General features: G+C 41.6%; 1 protein-coding gene across 1 annotated transcript; it reads right to left on the bottom strand.

The window, feature by feature from the left end:
• Positions 1-86: 86 nt before the first annotated feature.
• rab14l (RAB14, member RAS oncogene family, like) lies at positions 87-22,286 on the bottom strand. The gene is made up of 8 exons (XM_071916017.2): positions 22,193-22,286; positions 14,460-14,518; positions 9,411-9,464; positions 8,443-8,620; positions 6,282-6,348; positions 3,960-4,047; positions 3,038-3,068; positions 87-2,924 (listed from the first exon to the last, which is right to left on the bottom strand). Exons 2-8 carry the CDS (start codon positions 14,509-14,511, stop codon positions 2,747-2,749), a joined length of 648 nt encoding a protein of 215 aa, XP_071772118.1. The 5' UTR covers positions 14,512-14,518; positions 22,193-22,286; the 3' UTR covers positions 87-2,746.
• Positions 22,287-24,974: the final 2,688 nt, after the last annotated feature.

Raw genomic sequence — 24,974 nt, 5'->3', positions numbered from 1 at the left:
ATATACATTGTCCTTTGAACTGAGGTGCTTTTGGCAAACCAACCATTCTATTACAGCAATAACAGGTAAATTAACAGGACACAATGCAACAGGTTATGTATAATTTATTTTTTCTGTCTAGAGTATTTTATTGTCATTATTAAAATCAAAATGTCAACATTTTAAAATCATATACACGCAAGAACGCATTTAAATGTTAGCACAGCTCCTTCAAAATTTATACATATGTACGTTGTTTTTTATTTTTGTACTTGGTGGACAGACAAAAGCAGGAAGTGGTCACTCAGACTGCAAAGAGGTGGGACACAGGAAAAAGGAAGACCCAACCCACCAACTTCCCACAAATAACAAACCAATCCCCACTCCCCAAAATTAAGACAGCGATGCAGGCCCCTCCCAGTGCGGAGGAGCTGTGATGTGGTGGAAAAGAAACAGAACGTACAAAGAAACTAATAAACCCAACTCTTTAAAAACACAAAAAGTGCCTCATTCTCCACCCCACTTCCTACAGAATTAAGAGGAATCAACAGAGTTTACAGACATAAATACTAGTTTGCACACCGCCTCACTCCCCGTCCCGTCCCGTCCCTCCAACCAGAAACAGAGTGGGGGGAAAAAAACAAACAAAAAAATCATACCCAGAAGTAATCACCAGGTTTCACTATTGTGCAGGATAGGGGGGGGCTGTGGGGTGTCTGTCCGTTACATACATTTATTCTTAGAAACTATGTTACAGAATTTCCCAAGCATGAATTACAGGCAACCCACTAGCACATCGACTGTACAGGTCTTGGCAGAGCCAGCAAATAGTTTTCTATATCCCAAGTAGCATGGTCATCACCAATAGTTAAGAAGCAATATATACAGCTGTCCAATCAGGGAATCACTCTATGGTACAGAGAAATTGTACTTGGGGACAAAAAAAAACAACCCAACAACCTGGATTTCGACAATTTCATCCTATTTGGAGGCGGGGCATGCTGCTTGGTGTTGTACGATACAAGGCTATGGGGAGAGGGTAGAGGAAAGGCCGCCCCAACTTCAGTGCAGCGTCACTTAAGATACAGGAGTGACCCGAGGTTTTACATCCGAATAGTCGAGAACAGGGGCTGCTGATACTCAATCATCATTTGGCGGGTAACTTTAACCCTACGAGTCGTTCCCACACAGTTTTTAACCACCACTTCTCCTGTGTTATACATTATTCTCCACAACAGTGTAGTGATTATTTTAAAAAGGGTTGGTTTATTTATCAGGAGTGAGTTCAACAGCAATATGGAGAGAGCGAGTGCAGCAAAACAATACGATTAAACAGTAATAGTCATAACATTAATCATAATAATAAGGCAACAAACGACAACAAAGAAAATGCTGGTAAAGACAGATTCTATTGATATGACCTGGGGGAGGAGTTTCGGGGGCGGACAGGGGGAGCTGGTGCAAAGAAACCGATGTGACAGGAATCTTTCCATTAAAAAAAAAACAAAAAAACATCATGAAACGTCATCTTTTTCGTTAAAGTGTCATTTTAACTTAGTCAAAAGAAATCCCCACCCGACTTTCTAGCACGCACAGACACACTCACTAACACTCACACACACATACAAACAAACAAACAAATAAACAGGCACACACACCAGCTGGAAAACACCCAATATTCCTTCTTGTGATTTTATCTCAGATTAGAGAGACTCAGGCCATTAACAGGAATTTGTGGGTAATTCCTGGTTTCTTGCCTTTTTTTAAAATTTTGTTTTCTTTTTAACGTCTCTCCTGAGAAAATCAGTGTTGCCACTTTGGGCAAAGGAACCAAGCAGCAAGAAATAGTTACTTAAAATTAAAACCCACGGGCAGGTGGGAAACCTGCCGAAAAAGCTCACCCAGTTACACATTCTCTGACGCACACCGAGAGCCTCTGTCGTCTGTGAGCAATAGTGTGGCTGCATGATTACACTACTTCAATGCCTTCGCTGTCCCATCCCACATAATGTGACAGAAAACTATGATGAGGGAGAGAGCAGCGTCGCACCCGCACGTCTCGGTACAACGCTAGACTGGTAAACCATGCAGGAGAGACGTCGGGAGTTTGGGGACCGAGGGAAGAGCGTCAAGGTAATTCAGATCCAATTCATACAAGGTTGATCGGTGGTGGATGAAACTTAATGCAGTGTCTACATGTAATATATATAACTATAAAACCAAACAATAAAAAAAAACAAAAAAAACAGTCTTGGTGTATCGTTATCGTATGAATATTACAACTATCTAAGTGTCAGTAACCCATGTAATGCGAGGTGGTTTCTACGATACTATGGCAGATGAAGTAGACTGAATGGCGGAAGAGGAGTGGAGGAGAGAGAGAGAGAGAGAGAGAGAGAGAAACAGACAAGACACAGACTGTATGAGTTTACAGAGGAAGAGTGAGACGTTGACAGAGTGAGACGTTAACAGAGGGAGACGGACAGGCGGAGAGAGAGAGAGGGAGGAGGAGGGGAGAGATGTAGTCCACACAGCCCAGCCCAGTCTAGCCCAGGTCGGTATCCATCCCCCGTTCCTTCCCTCCGTCGCCCCGCTCTCATGCAGCTCCTGGTGCAGTAAGGGAGGTGGGGTGGAGGGGGGTAAAGGGGGGGGGGTGGGACGATGAACAGACGTACAGGAGGTGGAGAAATGGATGGAGGGGATGGCAGAGGGAGGGCAGGAGAGGCAGAGAAAGAGGGGAGGGAGGGTGAAGGGGGTTGCTTGGTCATTAGCAGCCGCAGCCTTCCCTCTGGGGCTGTGGTTCGCTAGTTAGCCGGCCTCCCTGGGGGGCCGAGGGCTTGTGCTGGACCCCCGACTCGGCGGCGTTCAGGTCCAGGCTGCCGTCTTGGATGTTCTGGTAGATCTTCTTGGCCGCCTCCAGGAAGGCGTCCTCGACGTTCTCACCCCTAGACACGGAGAGGCACACAAACATGAGAGGAGAGACGACCAAGAGTGAAAACATGCAGAGGCATCATTCACTTTCTGCAGTAGCTGGAACGCTGATGCTGTGCAGACTTACGTTTTTGCACTGGCTTCCAGGAATAACAGACCTGCAGGACATGAAGCAGACAGAAGATGGAGTCAGACGCTATCGCTCAAGGCAAACATCTCTCCAAGCTCACATGCCGCAAATACCAAGTCCTCATTTGCCCCCAACTCATTTACTATCCCAGCTCTCTTTAACCAAGTCTTCATCTCCCATTTCCCTGTTCCTCTTTCTTTTTAATATGAATGTTACCATGGCGCAGAATTGTTCTCTCATCCTTACTTCTCTCCTTCTTGAAGTCAAACTTGAGGGTTTCGATTACAACCACTCAGAAATTCAGACTAGAAAGGCAAAATCTCAGGTTAACTGTCAATATTTGGACCCTTTGCCGAGGCCGCATGATTTCCATTTTGTGGAGCTAAGAGGACGGAATTGTAAAGATTGTGGGGAAGTCTTTGCAGAAAGGGTACAACATTTGTGATGAGTAGTTAATACCATAAACAGATAAAGAGGAAAATAGTTAAAACACTACCACCTTAAGACTAAATCCTACATCAAACAAAAGAAAATAAATGTTCCTTTTTGCTCTATTTAATTTACATACACTTAGTGAAGGCGCAAAAACGCAGTATGTAAAAATATGAATCCAGAATAAAATAACAGAAAAACATAACATTGAAAAAGTCTAATTTGATAAAACAAATTTTATGTGGCCCTACTTTTTTCTTGCCATCTCTTCCACTTGAATATAAGGTCATCTACAAGTAATCTTTGATCTTGTTTAGATTGAGGACATCATGAGGCTCACAAGGCAGAGCAATGACTTTGCAGATATGTGTGCCCTCTAGACGTCCATCTTCCCTCTCTCTCCCTCTCAAACTGTTTCCTTCTACCTGTGTTCTGACTTCCTCTCTTCCCCAACATTCACTGTTCTCCGTCCCTCTCTCTCTCTCACCATTCTCCTCAGCAAACTGCTTAGCCTCCTCGTACGTGACGTCCCTCTGGGCCTCCAGGTCAGCTTTGTTCCCTATGAGAATGATCACCTGAGGACACAGGGAGACAGAGAAAGAGTGAGACAATCATCTAGACAGCGATGTCTCTTGACTGAAATTCACCCTCCGGCCCTCAGACTCGTAGCTCGTCAAGCAGAGCTACAAAAGCCGACGGCAGCACAGGAAAACTGTTCTCAAATTCTCCTCTTACGCTGTCAAGTCCGTTAGGAAATCGATTGAGAAACGTACCACATGATTGACGCTGATAACAGCACACTGGGCTGCACTAGGAGCCGTTTCTCCAGTGACGCAATTAGGCCTTTAATGTTGATGATGCAATGTAATGTAATGAGCTTTTCTTACTGTGGCAGAGTGACAGGCTCTTCTCCACTGAAACTGCACTCATTCTCTTTGCTCTTCACCCTAATCTGACACTGGAAATCCTCGTTTCCCTGAATGTTCTTCACTGGGTCATCAGGCTGACCAGCTAATCCTTATCAGTATCGTGGAAATGAACTTGAGTGGGACATGGCAGTGTGCCTCAACAATCTTTTTTGGGGGGGGGGGGGGGGGGGGGGGGGAGTGCTAGATTTCCACTCCCCCGAAGAGGGAGCCCTAGGCAATGTATGGTGAATATAAATGTCTTCCACACAAGCGTATGTATACAGCTTTCACTTGAAAATAGGAGATGACTTGGCAGCCTGTTCATGGGCTGCACACACACCAGTTTGAGCCCTATGTTATATCATAAGAGGCAAGCATTTTAGTGTGAAGACAGCAGGTGGTTATTTATGAATAACAGGTTTCTAAATAATCCCTAAAACATTTACCCTGTAATGAGTGCAGCTGTAAACATTTCTCATTTGGACATGGAAATGTGATGTAAACAACACAATCAGTCGGAGGTTTTTCATGTTTAATAGGCTGCTATACATTTCCTCCCTGCAACATGTACAGTATTTATCACAGTGGTTGTCATGGCTGAGTTTATAAGACTACACATGCCGTCTCAATGGGGGAGGTGTAGCAGTTTCCTGCACTTTCTTTGATTAAACGTTCGGATTATTTGGCACAAAACAAATTCAAATAATGCTATTTTGATTATTTTTAATTGTCCTACATTATACTTGTAGTTGGGCTTTGCATTACTGGCTATTACTTGGAAAGGTGAGAGCCTTCAGGTGAGAGACTGCAGCAAGATTTCCTGCACCATTTGCATCATTTAAATTAACACAACAGCCTAAATAGGCCATATTTTGATTTTGTGCTTTCAGATTATGACCACCACTCTGCCTTAATATACTCATGGTGTCAGTTAAATGGTAATATAATGTTTTGAGTGATCCCTTCTCAAAGCAAAAAAGCCAAAGATCATTGTCAGTAGCAGTGGTAAACCCGTTTAGGCTTCTGTTGACTTTCGTCTATTTTCTGTAAGCACACATAAGCACGACTACTAAAGCCAAGACCTTCTATAATTGAACGCTACGACTCCTATCTGGGTTAAGCCTATCGACTGCTCCGCCTCTTGCCAAAGAGCAATGGAGGTGCGTTGCCAGTTCACTACTGCCACAAGTTGTAAAGGACTCCCAGTGGAGTGTGGCAGTTGGAAAGGTTACAGTGAGGTAATAGTAAGGTTTAGTTTGGGGTCATGCTTACCAATAAAAAGAATGAAACAGGAAAGGAAAAGCAACTGTCATGGCGGTAATGCGGTTATTGTTGCAAACCTAGAAGCAGCCCATCCATGTCTAGAAAAATAGCTGTAAATAAATAAATTTCCCTGTTGTCATTACACCAGGAAATCGGGGCCTGCCACTTGACTTGAAAAACACTGTCTGGAAGTGGGATATTGTGGAAACAGACTCCTTTGAGAGCTCACAGGGCTCAGTAAATGAGAGCAGTATGATTTAGAGCTAATCATATTTACCAAGGAATCCAATTTAAGAAATGGACAAGGCTCTGGGGTTTCAAACAAACTCAGCAGAGGGAGAACGACACAGGAGGAACAGAGGAAGAGAGGAAGCATGAGGGAGAACAGACAGTGACGCACTTGAAAGAAATAAGAGGGATGAGCCAGGAGAAAAAAAAAACACTACATAGTAAAAGAAAAATATACAAAAAAAGAGCGCTGGGTATATAGAGAGGAAACAATGAAATACATGGGGAGATAGAGTTGAACGGAGGAGGTGAGTGAGAAATAGAAAAACAGAAACATGTAAGATTAAGAGTGCAGTATCCAATCTGCAAACGGAGTAACTTGGGAGTGTCAACATTATCTGTATACTTACAGTATTGGGGTTGGTGAGGTTTCTGGCATCGGTCAGCCAGCTGCTGAGATGGTTGTATGTGCTTCGCCTGTGTGACACAAACACAAAGGGAGAGCGGTTACCATGACGACAGGCAAAGACAAAACAGCGTGCCAGCTCAGAGGACGGATCAGAAGAGAGTCGGCAGCAGGAGACGGCAGCTGCTGTAGCGTGTCACCAGGTCTCTGGAGTAACGACGAGACGAGAACATCCTTACGAAAGAGTCATATTTGGGGGTTATGACTCATTTAAAGTGTGATGCATTTGTGCTGTTTCTCCTAGGTGAGATGTGGGACATTCCTGTTCACCCCAGTAGTTTGCCAAGGCAACTTCCCAAATTTTTCCAACTGGCCAACGGGGCTCGTTGGCAGACTGCCGTCTTTCAGCATGGTGACAGTTTCAGCCTCACCCCAAAAATGTTGGGACTTCCTTTTTTCTGGTGTCAGTCATTTTTTTCCTCTGTAAACAAGTTCACAACCGATGGAAGGTAGAGCATGTGTCGTCAAGCAGTTGGATTGCTGCTTGTGTCATAAAATGCTGCAAATACTCCGAATCATAGTTAGATTAAGGTGTATACATTTAATATGCCCTTTAATAATGCGACTAAAATCAGAATACTACACGTCTTAACGCGATTATGCTTACTCCAACTTATTCGGGTTAAGGTAATCAGAAAATGCTGTTTACATGCCAAATTCTTATTCAGACTATTATCTTTATCAGGTTAGTATGGGATTGTTGCTGTCCATGTAAACGTAGTCAGTGACAATCAGTTCCCTGCTGGCTTCAATTCACTAAACCTCATGATATGGCAAAGCCCCTGCTTCTAATATAATTGGCCACAAACATTCCAAATGCAATGACTGATTACTGACAAGATATTGTAATTTGGTCAATGAGATAAATTATTAGATGTCACCAAAATATCCACTCAGGGTGCAATCACCCTCATCTCCCCTGATGTTGTAGTGTAATCCAAACTTGTATTTTCTACGTTACATTCATTGTTAGTTCAAAGAGTTACAGCCTAATCCTGATAACTACAATCAGTCCCTGCTGCATGTGGCACAAGGGACTGGAGAATGCTTGGAATGCTCTTTGATAAAAGACTTTTTACGGTCCTGTTACATTATTCTCTGATCCACATTGTGTGGGCAAGTCCTGCACTCAGATCTGTTGAGTTAAGCCAATGTACATACACTTACTGACTCAACCAGATATGTGAAAGCAGCATGACAAAAACTCTTACAAGTACATTCTGTTTATCAAAAATGGCCACACTGCATGGAGAAATAGAGGAGGTGGTCTTGAAGCCCGGTACTTGGCCTGCAGCGAGGTTCTCAGTCGCCTCGAAATCTTGTTGAGCATTTGTCTGCAAGCTGCAGACAAATGCAGTGGGTCAATGCAGTGGGTCAAACTGCATATGTGCCATACCTCCAGTTGAGGCCGTTGTGGTCTTCATCTGCCCCTTCACTTTAATCTCCATTTAGAGCATTTTCATCCATATTAAAACACACCTCATTAATATCCTGCAGTGTCAAAACAGGTTTGGGCCATGTACAACATTAGCGCTATTTGGACTACAGGGAATGGTACAAATATAAAACCGGGCATTAAAGCCACACCCAACAATTATAGTAGGATATAAAACAATCAGCTGTGTTTTCAAAGCAACCATGCAAGACACCAACCACTTTAAGAACAAGATGCATTTCCAATTTGTAGGTTGCCACAGTAAACAAAGCCTATACACACACAGTCTTTTCCTTTTAAGTGATGTTTCTGTGACCCTGAGGGCCTTAATAGCAGTTGGGCGTGGATGGGACAGACATTCCACATGTTGAACTGTGTTTATTTAGCAAGCCACTGATACCATCTCACAGTTTGGGCAAGAAGGACGGACTCAAGCTATAAGAAAAACTGGCCACGTTTGTTCAGCAGGGAGTTTGGGAGGTTGAAGTGTTGGGTTATCAGATTCTATTGCCTCCGTTCTTTTTTTTTACATACTTTTAACTTGAATGTGCAAGTGTTTGCGCATGTAATAGATGGTTATACCACACACCATGAAAACCTTGATGGCAAGTGGGGACCACACACACACACTCACACAGACACACACACATACAGGGTGAGTATCCTGTACCTGGTGATGTCGTAGACCATGAGCGCCCCTGCAGCTCCGCGGTAGTAGGAGCGGGTGACGGCCCTGAAGCGCTCTTGTCCCGCTGTGTCCCAGATCTGCAGCTTGATCTTCTGGCCACTCACTTCGATTATCCTTGTACCAAACTCCACGCCGATTGTGTGGGGGCAGTCTGCCATGACTGGGGAGAGAGAAGTGATGATACTGTGAGAGGTGCAAGTCTTCAAATGAACTATTTTGCTATATTCTATTTCCATTTCTTTTATTTTCTTTTTTTGCTGTATCCTGTTACCATTTGATGCTGCATCGGCCCAATTTCCCCATATCATTAAAGCTTCATCTTATCTTTTAAGACTGCAATTGAAAAGCATTCAGGCAACACTTTTTATTCTTATTTCAGCTCACTGAAAGTATATTCTCATACCTAGTTTTGGCTAACAATAATAATGTTGCAGCACACATATGTATGCATGTGTGAACATGTGTGTAAACACACACACACCTCCTCTCCACTGTGAGCCAGCAGCAGGTGCATCAATTATCAATCACAGTCTACAGAAAGATCATTCAGACAGACAATTCTAACTCTTTACATCATAAATATCAACAACCAGAAGGCAGAGAATTTCTTCACAACTGACATTTAGACCCTTTTCTAAATCAGCCCAAGCGTGTGTGTGTGCGTGTATCCAGGATGTGCTGGTGGATGAATGAGGAACACAGCATCTGGCTTGTTAATAGTGGCACTAAACAAAACTGAGTTGAATGGTAATGGGAGGCTGCAGCTGACTCACACACAGAAGAAGAGTCTCTCACTGTTGAGCTCACACTCTACTTCTATGCGACTGACTTCCCCTGGTATATAAAGAAATCTAAGGCGATTTAGGCACTCCAGTTGAACCTGGCATCCTAACACACACTGAGACACACACACAGATGAAAAGCAGTCAGAAAATCAGGGCAGCACTTACATTTCTTTTCTGTGAACTGGTGAAGCAAACATGACTTCCCTACCCCCATGTCCCCTGTGGAGAGACAGAGAGGAGAGGAGAGAGAGAAAGAAAGAGACTCAAGTCAAGCATGAGAATAATAGAAAAACAACAATTCTCTATTCAAGCCTGCAGTGTTGTCCCCCATGCATGATGTAGCAGCCCCTTTGTGTCAGTCAGTGACAATGCTTAAAATTTCATGTAAGAGAGAGAGACAGAGAGAGCGAGAGAGACAGAGACAGAGAGAGAGACAGAGCAAGAGAGAGAGACAGAGACAGAGAGAGAGAGAAACACTAATTTGGTCTTCGCTGCCCCACTCAGGCGAGGCGTACAGGCTAAGGGACGAAACGCTTGTGACCCTGAGATACCTGCTGAAGATGCAGAAGGGTTCCCAACAATGCGAATGCTCTGACCACCCTTCCACCAAGGAATACCACCATGAGGAGGAACTTGCAACACCAGATCTTAAGTAGCTCCTGCAGTTTCTGCTTGTAGCAAAGCATCTCTGATGTTTACTTCACCCATTAATGCAATGTCAGACAATGAACACCTTCATAATGCGGACAGTTGGAGGACAGCTCATATATAATCCTATGGCAGCAGTGTAGATCTAAGCATGCTCTGTTGCACTTATCAATTATAATTATCTGCCATCCTGTGGAGCTCCAGACGGTTGAAATTAATGCGTGCCGTCTTACAGGATGAGACAATTTAGGTTTATGTCTATTTTGACATTAATGGCACGCTGGTATAGACCCCTGATCCTGTCTGCGTGGCTAACAGCCCATCTGCGCCTCCCAAGCCCTTTAGTTGCTGCTCTCTAAAGTAATAACAGCAATAATTATAATCTGAAGTGCAGCTGGCAACATCAACAATTTTTAGAAGTCTGTATCTGTGCTAATAGTCAATGTTTTGAAAAGTAGCCTAGCACAGCCCCATCACCTTCTTTGATACATATACAGGGTCTCTCTCTCTCCAATATATTTTTCACCATGTTTACGCACTTCATTCTCACTTCTGACAAACTCATTTAAGAGTGCAAGCAAGAGAATCTGTGGAGAGTTCCTGTTCCAGCAGCATGCACTGACTGCAGTAGCAACACCTTGCCTCACTTTATCTATAATTATGTAATGTTGTGAATGACAAGATCAACTACTGGGGTGCATATACTTCTTGAGGTTGTGGATTTACTATTCTCGAAGAAAAGGAAACAAGGGGGCATGTTTTCATCGCCTACATAGGCCGACTTCTCTAATCAAGAATGCCGACCACTTTTGACAATGGCTACCCGTGGGCAAGCAATTATCATAAAACATTACTTCATGAATCCAAAACAAGAAAGAAAAGGAAGAACGCTCCACAATAGGGCCTACTTTGCACTTGCAATTTAAATTATTTTTGACAGTGAAAACCCAGTAGTGAGAAAGTGGATAATCAACACTCTCTGAAATGTAGCTGTACAATCCAGTTATGATTTGGTGGCATGATCTTAAATGTATTCGACAAGCATTTTACTTGCATTTGCTCCTAAAAATGGACGTTTGCGAATGAGAAATATCAAACACGAGCACCTGTGCGAGTAGAGATTTCATCTTCCAACCGTTGTTGCTACACTGTAGTTTTTTTAATCTCAAAGCTGCCACTGTGATCAATGTGTTGTCATTGTTTTCAAAACTACAATTCCCAGTTTGGTTGCGAGTAGATGGGCACCAATCAGAGCCTTTAGTGGAGTCGGCTGCGAGCCCCGGGAGAATTCAGTGAGTGAGATACTTTGAAGAGACGAATAACACCAGACACTTTTACAACCGAACAAATACAGAATCTGTAAAGAAAACAAACACTATGAATGAGAAAGAGGAAAATGTGGGGGATGGAGCTGAGGTGACGGGTCAAAGTGACAACCAAGTCAAAAACAGTGAGGAAACGGAGCAAACGTTAGCCGCTTTAAATTAGGAGTACATGTGCTCATATGAAAAAATGTTTACCGTCGAGCCCTGCCTATAGACAGTTAAGATTGTGTTCACAAGTACGATATGGATAGGAAAAAGAATGCAAAAGCTTCTGCAATAATTACGGTAGTCTTTTCATCCACTTGACAATGTGAGAGGAGAAAACCTAAATGTGGCTGACAGATGATGAGCACTGGCAATGAAACAGTATATAGATGGAACCAACTAACAGATCTGAGACTCAAATGAGGATTACTTATTAATTCAAGGACCTAAAATCAGGTGTCAACAACAGAGCCAAGTGACAAATGACTTAAGTGTGAATTCTTTAGGCAAAATGACTTATTGATTTGAATGGGTTGCACAGCAGTGGTGCAGTCTTTTGCAATTTGGTGTCCTCAGCAACCTATCTATCTTCTTAAATTTTGTATGAAATCAAACCATTTTATCAGCTCTTGTCCATAACAACACTACTACTAGTTGTGGTGTTATCCCCACTGTTATCCCCTCAAGTGTCATCTGGCTTTGAAACAGCCACTCTAAAAGAGAAGGTCAGGGAAATGTATGAAATGGCTATCACAGCTGTTTGGCAGATCTTCTGCTTCAAGTCAGACGATATCGGAAACCCAGCCGATTTGGATCAAGTTGTATGCAAGTGTTGCATGAAAAATGTTTTTGCAAAGGATGGAAATACAACGATCAAATGCAGAGCGCTTTCAACTGATGTCCAGAGCTGCACAAAAACAACAAGCACTGCTTCAGTGTGACGTTTAATGTACTGACCCAATTTCCACACAGCTTAATCTGGACAAGGGAAACATGCTAGTCTTTTTGGCCAGAAACCTGGAGGCATATAAGGCTGCAACTATCGATTACTGTCTCTCTCTGGGAAAAAAGGCACTTTTGACTAATGCACAGGAGTTCCATAGAGTGTAATCTGTAAATGAAATGTTAGTCCATTAAACCAAAGAATTAAACTTTTCAAAAATGTTAAAAATAATAATAATAAAAAACAGACATATCTTGAATGAATTTAACTGTATTTAGTAATCCCACTACACTAATGTGCCACTGTGTATCAGAAACATTCCTTCCTAACCATTACAGGAGCTTTTTATAACATGGAATGTCAATATCTTGACTTCGAATGCAGTGGCACCAGAGTGTTTTCGCTTCAAATGCTTTAAATGGTCTTTCATGCAAGTGGTTGAGTTGTGCCAAGACAACTCTTTATTTGCAGAGAGAGAACCACACATTTAGTTCATTAAAGGTTTCGTAACATAGCCTCAAACTGGGAGACGTGGAAGAACACGAACACACTGCCACTCTCAAGTGGTAGAACAACAGAATCCACATTCACTGCACCGTACAGTCTAGGCTACTGTTACCATATATCCTGTTATTAGTCAGGCTACCGATCTTACTGCAGCCAAGGCAGGTTGATTTCTTAATACATCCATGGAGGCGATTCGTCTAACAATCCAAGTTAATGGCGGATTGCCTATGGAGTTCATCAGTAGCAAATCAGAAAGGCAAACTGTTTTTAGATCCAAACATTTTTTTAGTTAACTGAATATCCGTTGTAGCCCTAGAGGTATAGTAGCATTATTTTAGACGCGTTTGGTTTTTGCTGGAGTGGTAAGACTACTCAGAGGCCTGTTATATTAAGGCAAACTCCACAAACCTTATTTCTTGGTGATGTCAGTGATCTTGTTTTACATGGGGCTGGACTATTGTTTTGCAACTGATTTCTCAATTTAGATACTACATTATCTAGAGACTTGAGATACTGAACCATGATTTGAAATGTTTACAACAAATATTTCCCAAATCAGTCTGATGGGAGGGCACTATAATTAAAACTTCAACACTTTGAAAGTCTGCATCTCATATTACAAGTCTGATTGAGGCAAAACTTGCTACACAAATTCTGTGCTTCCTCTACAAGTCCATGACAAAGTCCATTTTTGAAAAGCATTTTTCCCTTAGGCTTTTTCAGTTTTTGGCCTGTCACCACACTAAGCACACAGCCAAAAGGGGGTTAAGACACTACGTAAAAATGTTCCTGTAAAAGCAAAAAAAAAACAATATAGCCACCATCAACCAATGAACTTCAACAAAAGTTGGTGCACAAGTTCAGGGGAGTTCATTACCCCCGTCTGACGCCACAAATACCATAAATTTGTAGCTCCTAATTTGGTAAACGGAACTTCATGAAATTTGGTACACATGCTCTAGGACCTAGTCAAAATCTTAAGTTTGTGACTGGTATAAGGGTGTGGCCTGGGCCATAATCATCATGTCAACAACAGGATCCTATTTGGGAGCACTCAGACTGCCAGTTAATACATCGTGGCTTGACTGGATGAAAAAAGTTGCACTGAAAAGAGAAAAATAAAGAAAAATATGAAACCACGCCAAAGGCTCAGTAGAAAAGTAGAGGCCACTGCATCTCCAGGTCGTTCCTATATACTCGTTCACACACCACCTTGGGGGCCAAGCTGACTAACTGCTGTTAGCTTTGAGGCAGGGTGTTTCACGTGTGACGGCAGCAGAGAGTAAATAGCCTGGAGCTGTGGGTGTGTATGTTTGTGCATGTGTGTCTGTGCACGCATGTACAAGGAGATGTGGCAATATGGAAACTTAGAGGACTCGGTTTAGAAAATATCTTAGCAAAAGTGGAAAATATCCCTAAAGGGAAACGGGCAGTTAATGATACATGATACATTAGCATATATGCTAATTTGTTAATTGCTGAGCTCCATAGGGTAGTATAGCATTAAACTATGAGCAGTAATTGATTGTGGAAACATGAACAACATAAAATAACATGAAGTAATAAGAAACATACGGGATCCACTCACACAGTGTATGGCCTACTAGCATATATAGATATAGACATGAAATAGATTAGGGTGACCCTTCTATGGACCATGTATGGTTGGGGCCAAGTGAGTGAGCTGTGAACTATCTGCTACCACTAGCTAAGTGACCCACTTAAAAGTAACCACACACACATACACATGACAGATCTAGCTAGCTAGCCTCCACACTCCGCTGCTCGCTGGCATGGCTCACTTACCGATAATGATGTATTTGAAAATGTAGGAGTAGTTGTACGGTGCAGTGGCCATCGTGGCTCTGAAAGAGAGAGAAGGGTCGAGATTAGACATGTAGGCAAGTCAACATGGACAATGTGGTGCTTTCCTACTGGAAGAATCAAGGTTCTGTAAGCGACTGCATCTTTTTAATGCTATATGTCTCTTTTATTTAAGACGATTCAATTCACTTCCAGTCAACAGCAGTCTTCTCACTGAAGTACGGTGGACTTTGCACTGACAACACACCTAGTCCTGTAACACTTAAACTCAAGGATGACCATGTTCAATAGCACTGGGCTTTGGAATGCAGGTATGAAGACTTATTTGATTTATTGAATTAAGCAAGTCAATTAAGAATACATTCTTATTTACAGTGATTGTGCTGTGTAGCTCAACAGCTAAAGCAAAGCACTGACACTGCCAGTGTGAGTGGTTTGAATCCCATTGATGCCACCCACACTAAAAATTTATATAGTCTGATTTTGGTCACGATTATATTCAAAACCACACAAAAACCTAGCGTGGGCAAACTTCAAGAAAGTAATGTACAAAGAGCAGGTTGTGCTTAAGAGTAAAACAGCTATATTTGACAGGTAGCTTGTAGTAAACTTGAAGAGAGGCTGAAAAATCTAATTGGACCAGACCATCACACACACGTACATGCACATAAATGCTTAGGTATAAATGCTGCACACACGGAGTAATGGAGTGGTCATGTAAGGGTCAGAGTTTTTCTACAAAGCCATAATCCTATCAGAGCAAAAGGACTGCTAATGAAGTAAGCCCAGGACAAATTACACAACTTCTAGTTGGAGAGATGATTCCATGTATTCGGCTATGTTAACAGTTCAGTACAGTTCAGGTACAGTAAGAGTGTACCGATACAGCACAGTTATGAATCTGATACCAGCCCACTTTCAAAGGGTGCAGGCAGGATTCAAAGGTCAGTTACCACTGCCATTTTTAATACCCAGCTGGTGTAAACAAACAGAACAAAAGTGGAAAATCAGAGAAAATTGAGAAAGAGACAAAACATAAACAATGGAAAGGAAACAATGGACAGAACACGGCAACAACGGGAAAAGGAAGAACTACCAGTGCTTATCACATTATGGCCCAGCGAGAAAGTGCAGAACGATCTTAATTGCACAGAACAGCGTTTTTGAAAATAAGTCAAGCCATAGATTATGTCAGAATATTGATAGGTCATTTTGGGGAAGCAACAACTGGAGGAAACTACAGGAGCTGAGAAGGAAATGGGTGAGTGTCTATTTACATCAACCTAGGTGAACTGCTGATGCTGTGGTTACACCTCCTGTGTATTGTGAACGGAGTCACAAACCAAATGGCTGAGGTAGCTATTGCTTCTGTCCTATAGGCTACATTAAACTGTTTCTAATGAAATAGACGATGAAATTCATAACATCAAAAACTAATAAATGTAAGTGAAATGAAATCACCAAGTCTCGCTGTGCGCCGCAGCAGTAGGCCTACACTGCAACCGGGCAGTGGAAACAAACAGTGCTCGGCCAATCACTAATGACCCATTTAGAACGTCTATCAGCAGATTATGATTGGTGTGCGATTGATCGGTGCATTCCTATTTGTAAACTTAGAAACGTATCAGCAGGGAGAGACCATTGCCTCTGCATTGTAACTACATTGATGGAGCCCAATTACAGCAAGCTGGCACAAGATATTACCAAGCCTCAGGTCACATCACAATGAGGTAGGCATATTTTCAATGGTTAAGTAGTATGATTGGTAAAATTAGATTAAAGCAGACCACATGCTTATATAAAGCGAATGCATGTGAATAATCAGCCTATGTATTATGTATGTAAATGTTTAAGTGAAACCGGTCTTTGTTATTCTAAGTCATACAATGCCAATTAGTAAATTATTAATGTCAAACTACTGAAAACATTCAAGCTTCCAGACAAAACCAATAAATAGGTGACTAATAATATCAATAACAACGATGAAAGCTTTGTGCCTGGTCATGGATGCAACAGGAAAGCCACCACGGGCCACTGGATTTACTCCACCACTGTTGGATGGGACCAGGCCAGACCAGGCGAAAGTTGGGGGATCCCTGTCCCCGACACTGCGCTGCTACCTGCCGTTAGCAACATGCTACATCCTGCTGGGTGCAGACAGAGTGTGAGGGAGAATCCACAGTCCAACAGGTGGCCAATGAGGGCTCATTTTACTACAGTGAGGGCTGGACTTTGTATTATTTTTAGCTTGGCACACTGGCTGAGCGTCTGTCTAATTAAAAAGATTCAATTAATGATGAAGTGTGGCCCAAGCAGAAAGTGTAAATGGTGAAGCAGTAGACAAATTGTAAAGTTAGTAAATGGAACAAAAAGTAAAATGTAAGTACCTTTTTCAAAATAATTTTACAAATCAATTTATAAATTCAGTAATTTATTCATAGCATAAAGACATCTGCTTAATAAAAAGTCCAAGCTGTATTACCGTAAAATTTTTATGTTAACCATAAATCGTCACATCTCAGCTGTGATTCTTTGCCAAACTCCCAAAATCATCATCCGTAAGCAATACATTTTGATAAGATTACACAATGGAAGAAGATATTTCAGGATTCTTCATCTATTAGTCTGCATGGACTGCTGCTATACAGTGATATATGAGCCATATAAATCTTAATTATCGGAAGACAATCCATTTTCTGGCATTTCATAAGTCACATCTTTTTATAAGAAGTGCTACTATGCATGCATTTATGTAATATGCGATAAGTTATCTTTGCTAACAGTTCAGCTGCTATCAAGCCAAGTAGCCTGAAACGTCTGTTTTCTCCAGAGAAAGATTAGGCAGCTGATTAACACGAGAGCCAGAGAGCTGAGATCACATTCAAATAAACTGCTAATTAATTAACTCTGCAACTCCTCGTCACAAGTGTGCTGTTGGAGTGTACATGTGTACTTGCTTGTATTGCGGACAGTATCAAAGTGGAACATCCCTAGGTTCAAATGATTTTCCATATTGTCCATCTTAGGATATCTTGTCAACAAAATATCAGCCTCAGTTTCTTTTATTTTCTTCACTTCACAATAACCTACAGACCTTGTCATCATCAGTCGAAATCAAAATCAAGGCCAGTAACGTGAAATGCATTTCCTGAATATATGCAGTGTTTGCCTCCCTCTCCATTTCACAGAGACACACTCAGAACCATTAGCAGGTATTCATCGTTGCAACAACCAGAGGTCGGCACGCAGATAAGTGAAGTAAACATTTTTTGTATGTGAGGGTGATGCAAGCTCTACAGCAACCGGTAAGCCACGTCTCCTAACATTACCAGGCAGCGCTCACCAAGATACCTGCTCTCTCCACAGCCCATCTGTTCCTTGAATGCTGGAACAACACCCCAGTGACACCGGCTAATTCATATGGCACTGGACTCAGTGTGCCTACACGAAAAGAGTGTCGCACTCGCACGAGTACACAAACACACCTCCAGCACCATAGGCTGAAAGCTAAAAATAGCACTGACACCTATCTGATATCCAATGATGCTACGTTTAATAACCAACACACAGCACAGAGACAATCACGCAGGGAAAAGGTGATAATTGATTTATCAATATCGCCAAATCAAAAGAATATTCCCAAAAGACTGCCTCGGAAGCTTAGAAGAGGTGTGTGTTCAGTGGAATACGTGTTTGCTCCATTTGAATCCATACAGTTTTGTTCATGAATAAATGATCTGGCCATGTATAACCTCAGTGAATCAGCTTCAGAGAATGGGCAGGTTTCTTATGATCAATTTCACCGTAAAATTCACTTTGTAATGTTATTTCCCAACACCAAGGCTACTTTCTGACAAGAGTAATGTAAGGGAACGATGTGCTGAGTAACAACTGGGAGTGGATTCAGAATCATTCAGCAGCCTAATGTTATTTTATAATTCAGTTAATTCTGTAGTTAATGTGTCAGGTTTCCATGTCCCGACAGTCTGCCTTTAACCAGGAAGTTTCTCCTCCCGTCTACTGTTGACCGAAAATTGTGCTGCAGTTACAGCAGTTCTTGGAAACTCAAATCACTGTACCACATCAGGGCCAGGTGGCACTGATTGGAAAAAGAAGTGCACTCTTTCTTCTGCCCCTGCAGTCCAGTGACCATGTCCGACTGGCCAGATGAATGCTGATATGGCTGGAAGAAATGTTCAGCCAGGGACGGGGTGTGACAAGATGAAAAGAGGGATGGAAAAGACAGAAGTAGTGTGACATAAGGAGATGTGGGTGGGTGAAGTAGAGAGGAGTAGAGATACTAATCTACTGGACTGGAAGAAAAGGCATCTCTAGGAAATGAACAGGGGGCCGCATGTCTATTTAGTTGAGTAGGGGTAATTTCAGGTCAAGGTGTCACCTAAACCTTTTCTCTCCAATTAAAATCCTCAGCATGGGGACAGGTACCCTCATGGTGCCACACATTCACACTGGGTTCCAGCTGCAAGCCTGTAGGGAAGGCCCTGAAAATCTCTGATGCATGGAAATAACAAAACAAGGCAAGTGTAAATAGTGATGTGCCAAAATAGATGAATATTTCAAGAATCCTGTAAGTCTCATAGTTGACTTTTAAATCTGTCGGTGTGAAAAACCTTAAAAAATCGATTTACTCTAGGCAGAGTGAAAAATGCAAAACTAACGTTGCTGAAAATGCAGCAGTTCTTAGCTCGTTAGCAGCTGTGCTAACAATTGTAGAGCGATTGCTAACAACGACAATACTCTTAACAAAAATGTTTAAAATGACCTTGTCAAGATTAAAATAAATCTGAAGTATTTCAGTCAGTTGAAATTATTAAACTGGGAAGATAATGAGGAACCGAGGCACTCAACTTGAGGTGAAAAGAATAAAATGCCTTTATTGGCAAGTTCTAAATACTAAACATGGTTAAAAACTAGCTCTGACGCGTTTCGGCGTCTTGCCTTCTTCTGGGAGCTTACTTAGCCTACTTAAATTATGAAACTGTTGAAATTGTGATTATGGTACTGTCTTAGACTAGTGCAATGTAATATCACTATTATTCACTTTCCATTGCTTCCTGCCTGATTTAAAGCATAACACAGGTGTCATTTTTTTTCCTATCGTCCATAATGCCCATGAAAAGTCTAAACCCACCAATGTATTTGTCATAGTGAGAAGCTCCTACTGTTTGTTCTACTGCAGGTTTGTCTTACCTCCCACAACTCATGCACTGCCATTGTTTTCAAAAGCGAAGACTTGCGCTAAATACTCCTAAATAGCCAACTTTTGGACTCATAATGGAATCATTTCGCTTCAGAACACTTACATTATGCTGCACAAGCTGTTTGGAGTCATTTTATAGTTGTTTTTGCCCTTTTTGGAAATCTACAAGACCAATCACCAGTGACTTCATTTGTTTTGGAGAAGGCTGACAATGGAGCTGCACTAGCTAATTCGTTGTGTGTTATGTGGACGTACAACTCCACCGGTGTTTCAACTGGCATGAGGGTAGTGGATAATGACAAAATTTTCATTTTTGGGTGAACTATTCCTTTAAACTCGATAATTAATTGTGTAATAAAGTCCTGTTAGAAAAAACTGCAATACAAGTGTTTTTCCAACATGATGTATTAAGTTAGTCAAGGCAGCATTATGTCTCTCTGCGAGCTGTTGTTAATGTATTTTTAAAAACAATGGGAGCCTATGGCTTCTGGGAGATTGGGCAAACCTGCAGCAGAACAGACAGTAGAAGCTTCTGACTGGGACAAATAAATCGGTAGGTTTACCCTTTTCATGGGCAATAATGGCGTTAGGAAAAAAAAAGAAAATTATGCCGGTGTTATCCTTTAAAATCCCACCAGAATGTTTCAGGGCTTGACGGCTTTTTTTCCTTGGGTGCCTCCCTTCACATGACCCTCATGTGGTGTCTCTTGCTCCAGTGTGAGGGTTTTCAATACTCTGGATGGTCAGCTATTAGGGAACATGTGCACAGCAACAGCAAAAACAAGGTATGATACAATAGTGATACTCAACCCCTTTTCTCTGCTTCGTCTGTGCATTAAGAAGAAAGAGAAATATTCTGTTTTTCTTAGCAAAGCACAGGAGTATCCATCAAGGAGAAGGCGAGTCACAACGGCATGTGACCAGACTGCAGCCTCAGCACTTCTCCCCCTACTCTCCAGCACACCGATTCTCTCTACAGTGCAGCACTGTCACCGCCTTTCCTCCTCTCAACAGCCACTTGCTATTGGGGCAAGGATGCATTGTTTAAGGGTCACTCAAATCTGGGCTGATTATCAAGAAATGACACGTATTGTCATGGTGCTTCCATAATTTGGCCTACTATTCAAATCATGTGATTTGTATCACAGGGCATAACAACAACATGATGAGATCATCACTACTGTTAATAGCAGACTAGAACAAATGCGTACAAAATGAATTTAAGATGATTGCCTACATTTATAGTATAAATTAATATACAAACGAATATAGGTGACAAAATGTAATGTCGTTATCAAAGACTCAGATCAAGGCTACTAGTAGGCTAATGGTACATTGGCATAAGAAAAAGGAATGATTAACAATCTGTGACAGCTACAGACAAATCACTATCAAATTTTCGGATGCACTGTGGGACAATTAAGGTCAATTTTGTGGCCGACTTCTATTTCTAATTTATACGCTTGTCTGTCGCTTGTCACTTTAAATGCAAGTACACAAAAGCTAACGTTGTTAGCTAACGAATTAGCGTTGGGACTGAGAGCTTGTGTTCAACGCTGTCCGCAGGATGATAAATTATAGACTGTCATAACCACTAACGTTACCATGCAAGAGAAACCAAAGAAACTGTCAACATACACAGCCCCACAACACAAATTCGACTGGAGTAACGAACATTAACTCTCTGTATGTTTGCTACCTGACGAACGTCGGCTAGCTTAGCATAACAACCGGCAAAGTCATAGCGTGGTTTTCTAGAATTTAGATTAACCAAGTTAGCAAACAACGCATTGTGAACAAACTTTCTTAGCACATACAGAAAATGTAGTGCCAGGCGAAAGCGAAAAGAAAATTTGATATTACCTAGGTGGTTAGCCATATTACCGTTGTTGATAACAATCAGGCCCCTAAATTAGCAATTTTGACAGCTGAGTTACCTTACCATAACGTTTGCTGACATTAATTTTCCTCGACAACAAATTAACGTTACTTATGAAAAGTTTGTTGGTTATCTCTATGACCCCGCGGACAGTCGCTTTAATATCATTTAATTTGTATTAGACAACTAACTAGTTAACTCTTCGCCTCAGCATGATTTCACAGAAGACAGACACACCAAACTAACGTTAGCTAGCTTTAGCATGCTAGTTTGCTAGCTAATCCGTGAGGTAATGTAACTTCGCTTAACGGCAACTTAAAAGCGTTTGATATTTGTTATGTGTCATAGCTGAGCAAGTCACAGGTGAGCGGTTGTTTTCAAATTCATGTGCTCATAATATCTCGCTCTCTGGGCTAGGTAACGGCAGCAAGCAACCTAGCAATCTGTCAATCAGGCTAGCGTCGTTTGCTTGCAAATTAGCTGACTGCTGGCTAACGTTGACTAGCTTAACTGTTACAACTACTTCACCATATAAATATCAGTGTCTTTAAATTTATAAGAGGTTATGTATAGGTGTATGAGTGCACTCATGTCCCCCGTTCTTTCTTTTCTTACCAGAAATTATGTGTTATTAAGCTTGGTCGTCTTGAGCTCCTCAGGAGAGATCTGCAGGTTATCCCGGCTGAAGTATCTGCCTATCCAAGATGGCTGCTCACTGCACAGGGTTTCCTCCGCTGTATACAATGGGCTTCTGGGACAAAGAGGGATGGATATGCGGCGATTTGCGCTGTGTGCTCCAATAGTGCGCACTAAAAGGTATGATGGGAGACAACCTCACCTGCACAGGTGTATTCGTGCACTTACTGTACTGGTACATGATGACAAGCTGCTACATCAGATTTTAAAATCATCACTCATGGGACACATAACTGAGCTTTGGGTCTTTAAGTATTTGACCTTTTGCCTATGGTCTTGTTTTTTTGTTTTGTTTTGTTTTTTAAGTTTTACAACAGTGAAAGAATACCTATGTCAGATCAATTCAGAGATTTGAAGTTAAGATTAGCCGATGGTGGGTCCATCTAGCCCAGTTTATGACCTAAAAATTATTACACACATCTTTCCAAAACCAAGGACAGTTTGAGCACCTACAAGCCAGGTTCAAATCTATTAATCTGAATTTACTTGGGCCTGAAGAGCCCAGTGTGTTTTGTGTTCAGGGTGAATTACACATTTATCACCAGCAAACAATTAGGACATAAGGAAAGGGGGTTAGTGGGGCTAGTGGACCGTCCATGCCCCTGTGACATCAAGCGTCCACCCTGCTGACGTGCCCTTGAGCAAGACACTGAATCCCTAGCTTCAGGAGTGCTTTTCTGTATCTGAGCCTGACCTCTGACCTCTCTGGAGGAGGGCATGCTCAAAGATAATTGAACTATGGCAATCAATGAAGTATCACTTTAAAGCAATACTTCATTTCCATCTGCTGAATAATATTACCTTACCTCATTTGAACATGCCATGTCAGTCCTAGCTAGCATGGCTATATGACCTGTTCCCTGTAAAAAATATTGCTAAATTGTGACCACTATATAAAATTATATTGATTATATACAGTTGGCCTATAGGCCTACTATCTGCAAAATATCTGGCTTCAGGGTTATCATTTACATTTTACTGCATTGTGATTAATTCACATGAAACCATGTTAATTAATGAGTAATTTTTAGATTGCTCTAATTATAGGCTGTGAGACAGTTACCAGTGTATTTAAAGCTGTATTCAGGTTGTATCTTGCTATAATGATAATGCAATGAAAAGATTGTTGAGTTCACAGGTGTTTTGTTTTTAAAAATATGAAATGTTTTAATACATTAATTCACAACATTACATGCCTTCACTGTACAATATTTCTTACAATCTCAAATATAAACACATGCAGCGTGCATCTCCAAGCCTCAACTGGACAGCGAACTGAAAAAATAGCTTTCATGTTACAAAGTAAATAGCCTATCACTTAGTATTGAAAAGAATACAACCCACACAAAGATTTGATCTTTACAAGATGAAAAATGAGCTCCTCAACAGGAAAAAGGTTTATGTTTTCCAATACAAGTGGACCTAAGATTTTGTAAAACTGAATTCAGTGGGGTTTTTTCTCCATTGCCAGTATAAGGTGTCTTTTCTGAAAGCTTTTTAGGCATACAACTCACATTGTAACTCTAATAAAGATCTTCCTTTCATGGCAATAAATGTCACATTGTATCCTATTAACATTAGGCTACATTTCAGTAACTGAGTATGCAGAATGAATTCATCGATGACTGTATAATCTTTATTGTGATAAAACCTCAAATTGAGAAAAGCATTATCCACAGAGTTATCTGTCATTGTTCTGACAGCATAAGTCCAAGGTAACATTGTGGCCAAAGCTACTATTTCAAGTTGCTCTGCCACACAATAACACCACACAGAGAAACCCTCTCACCCAGCCCTTAACAAGAACAGCTAAGAGGAAACACTGAGAGTTATTAATACAAAATGTCCATTTGAAGGAAACGTTTCTCCCAAATTCCGCAAGTGAATCTGACCGGTGTCATGTTCCTCTCCAAGCTGACTTCATATCACAACCACAGCCTCAGCAGCAGGAGGCTGGCTAGTGCACAAATGTAGTGTAGTGTGCTGGGTGACCAGGAGGGGGTGCTGTTACATAGGTCCGAGTCACAGCAGTGGATGCGCACCCCTGGGAGCTCTTGTTGCTGGCAGTGTCTGGATGTGGCACAGCCGCTGGTCAGGACGATACCCAGGGCCGCTGCAGCGACAGGAGAGACAGAGAGGAGCCAGTCAGGGGGGAGCGACAAGATGGTGGTGGGATCAGCAAGAAAAAGGCATAAGTAAGCACCGAATGCTGCAAGTTTGTAATGAACAGACGTATGAAAGATCTTCAAGCCATACACAGAAATGTCAACAGGCTCTGTTTTCACAACAGACAAATATTGTATATTTTTACCCTTTTAAATTCATAAAAAACGTTGTAAACATTGAGAGGCATCCCCTCCTTCAGGTTACTCTGCATAGTCTATATTTTCTGATTGTAAATTGAGGCAAAATCTGTTTGTAGTTTCTTTTTTTTTTTTTGCTTGGTAAAATACTTGAAAAATATACTAATACGGGCATTTTTGCATTTCAGCAAAGTGTGTCAAACCTTTAATGTACACTACTTCCTTACTTCTGTCAGAACTGGGAGGTCACCAGAGATCTCCCAACTTACCACGTACTCCTAACTGTGTTTAAAGGGTAATTGATGCTGTTTTTGTGATATCCAGATGGTTCTGTGGCTTGAGAGAATACAAAGAACCGCTGAAATTGAAATGCATTGGTTCTGTGGTGGTAGCTACAG

Source organism: Centroberyx gerrardi, chromosome 2 (genome assembly GCF_048128805.1).
Source record: "Centroberyx gerrardi isolate f3 chromosome 2, fCenGer3.hap1.cur.20231027, whole genome shotgun sequence".
Taxonomy (NCBI): domain Eukaryota; kingdom Metazoa; phylum Chordata; class Actinopteri; order Beryciformes; family Berycidae; genus Centroberyx; species Centroberyx gerrardi.
The sequence above is the reverse complement of the archived record's forward strand: the minus strand, read 5'-3'. Positions and strand labels throughout refer to the sequence as shown.

Coding starts and splice junctions, on each gene's coding strand:
- rab14l (XM_071916017.2), bottom strand. CDS start 14,511: ATGGCCACTGCACCGTACAACTACTCCTACATTTTCAAATACATCATT. Junction 9,465..14,459: donor TTTCAAATACATCATTATCG/GTAAGTGAGCCA, acceptor GTCTCTCCACAG/GGGACATGGGGGTAGGGAAG. Junction 3,069..3,959: donor GCAGTTTGCTGAGGAGAATG/GTGAGAGAGAGA, acceptor CATGTCCTGCAG/GTCTGTTATTCCTGGAAGCC.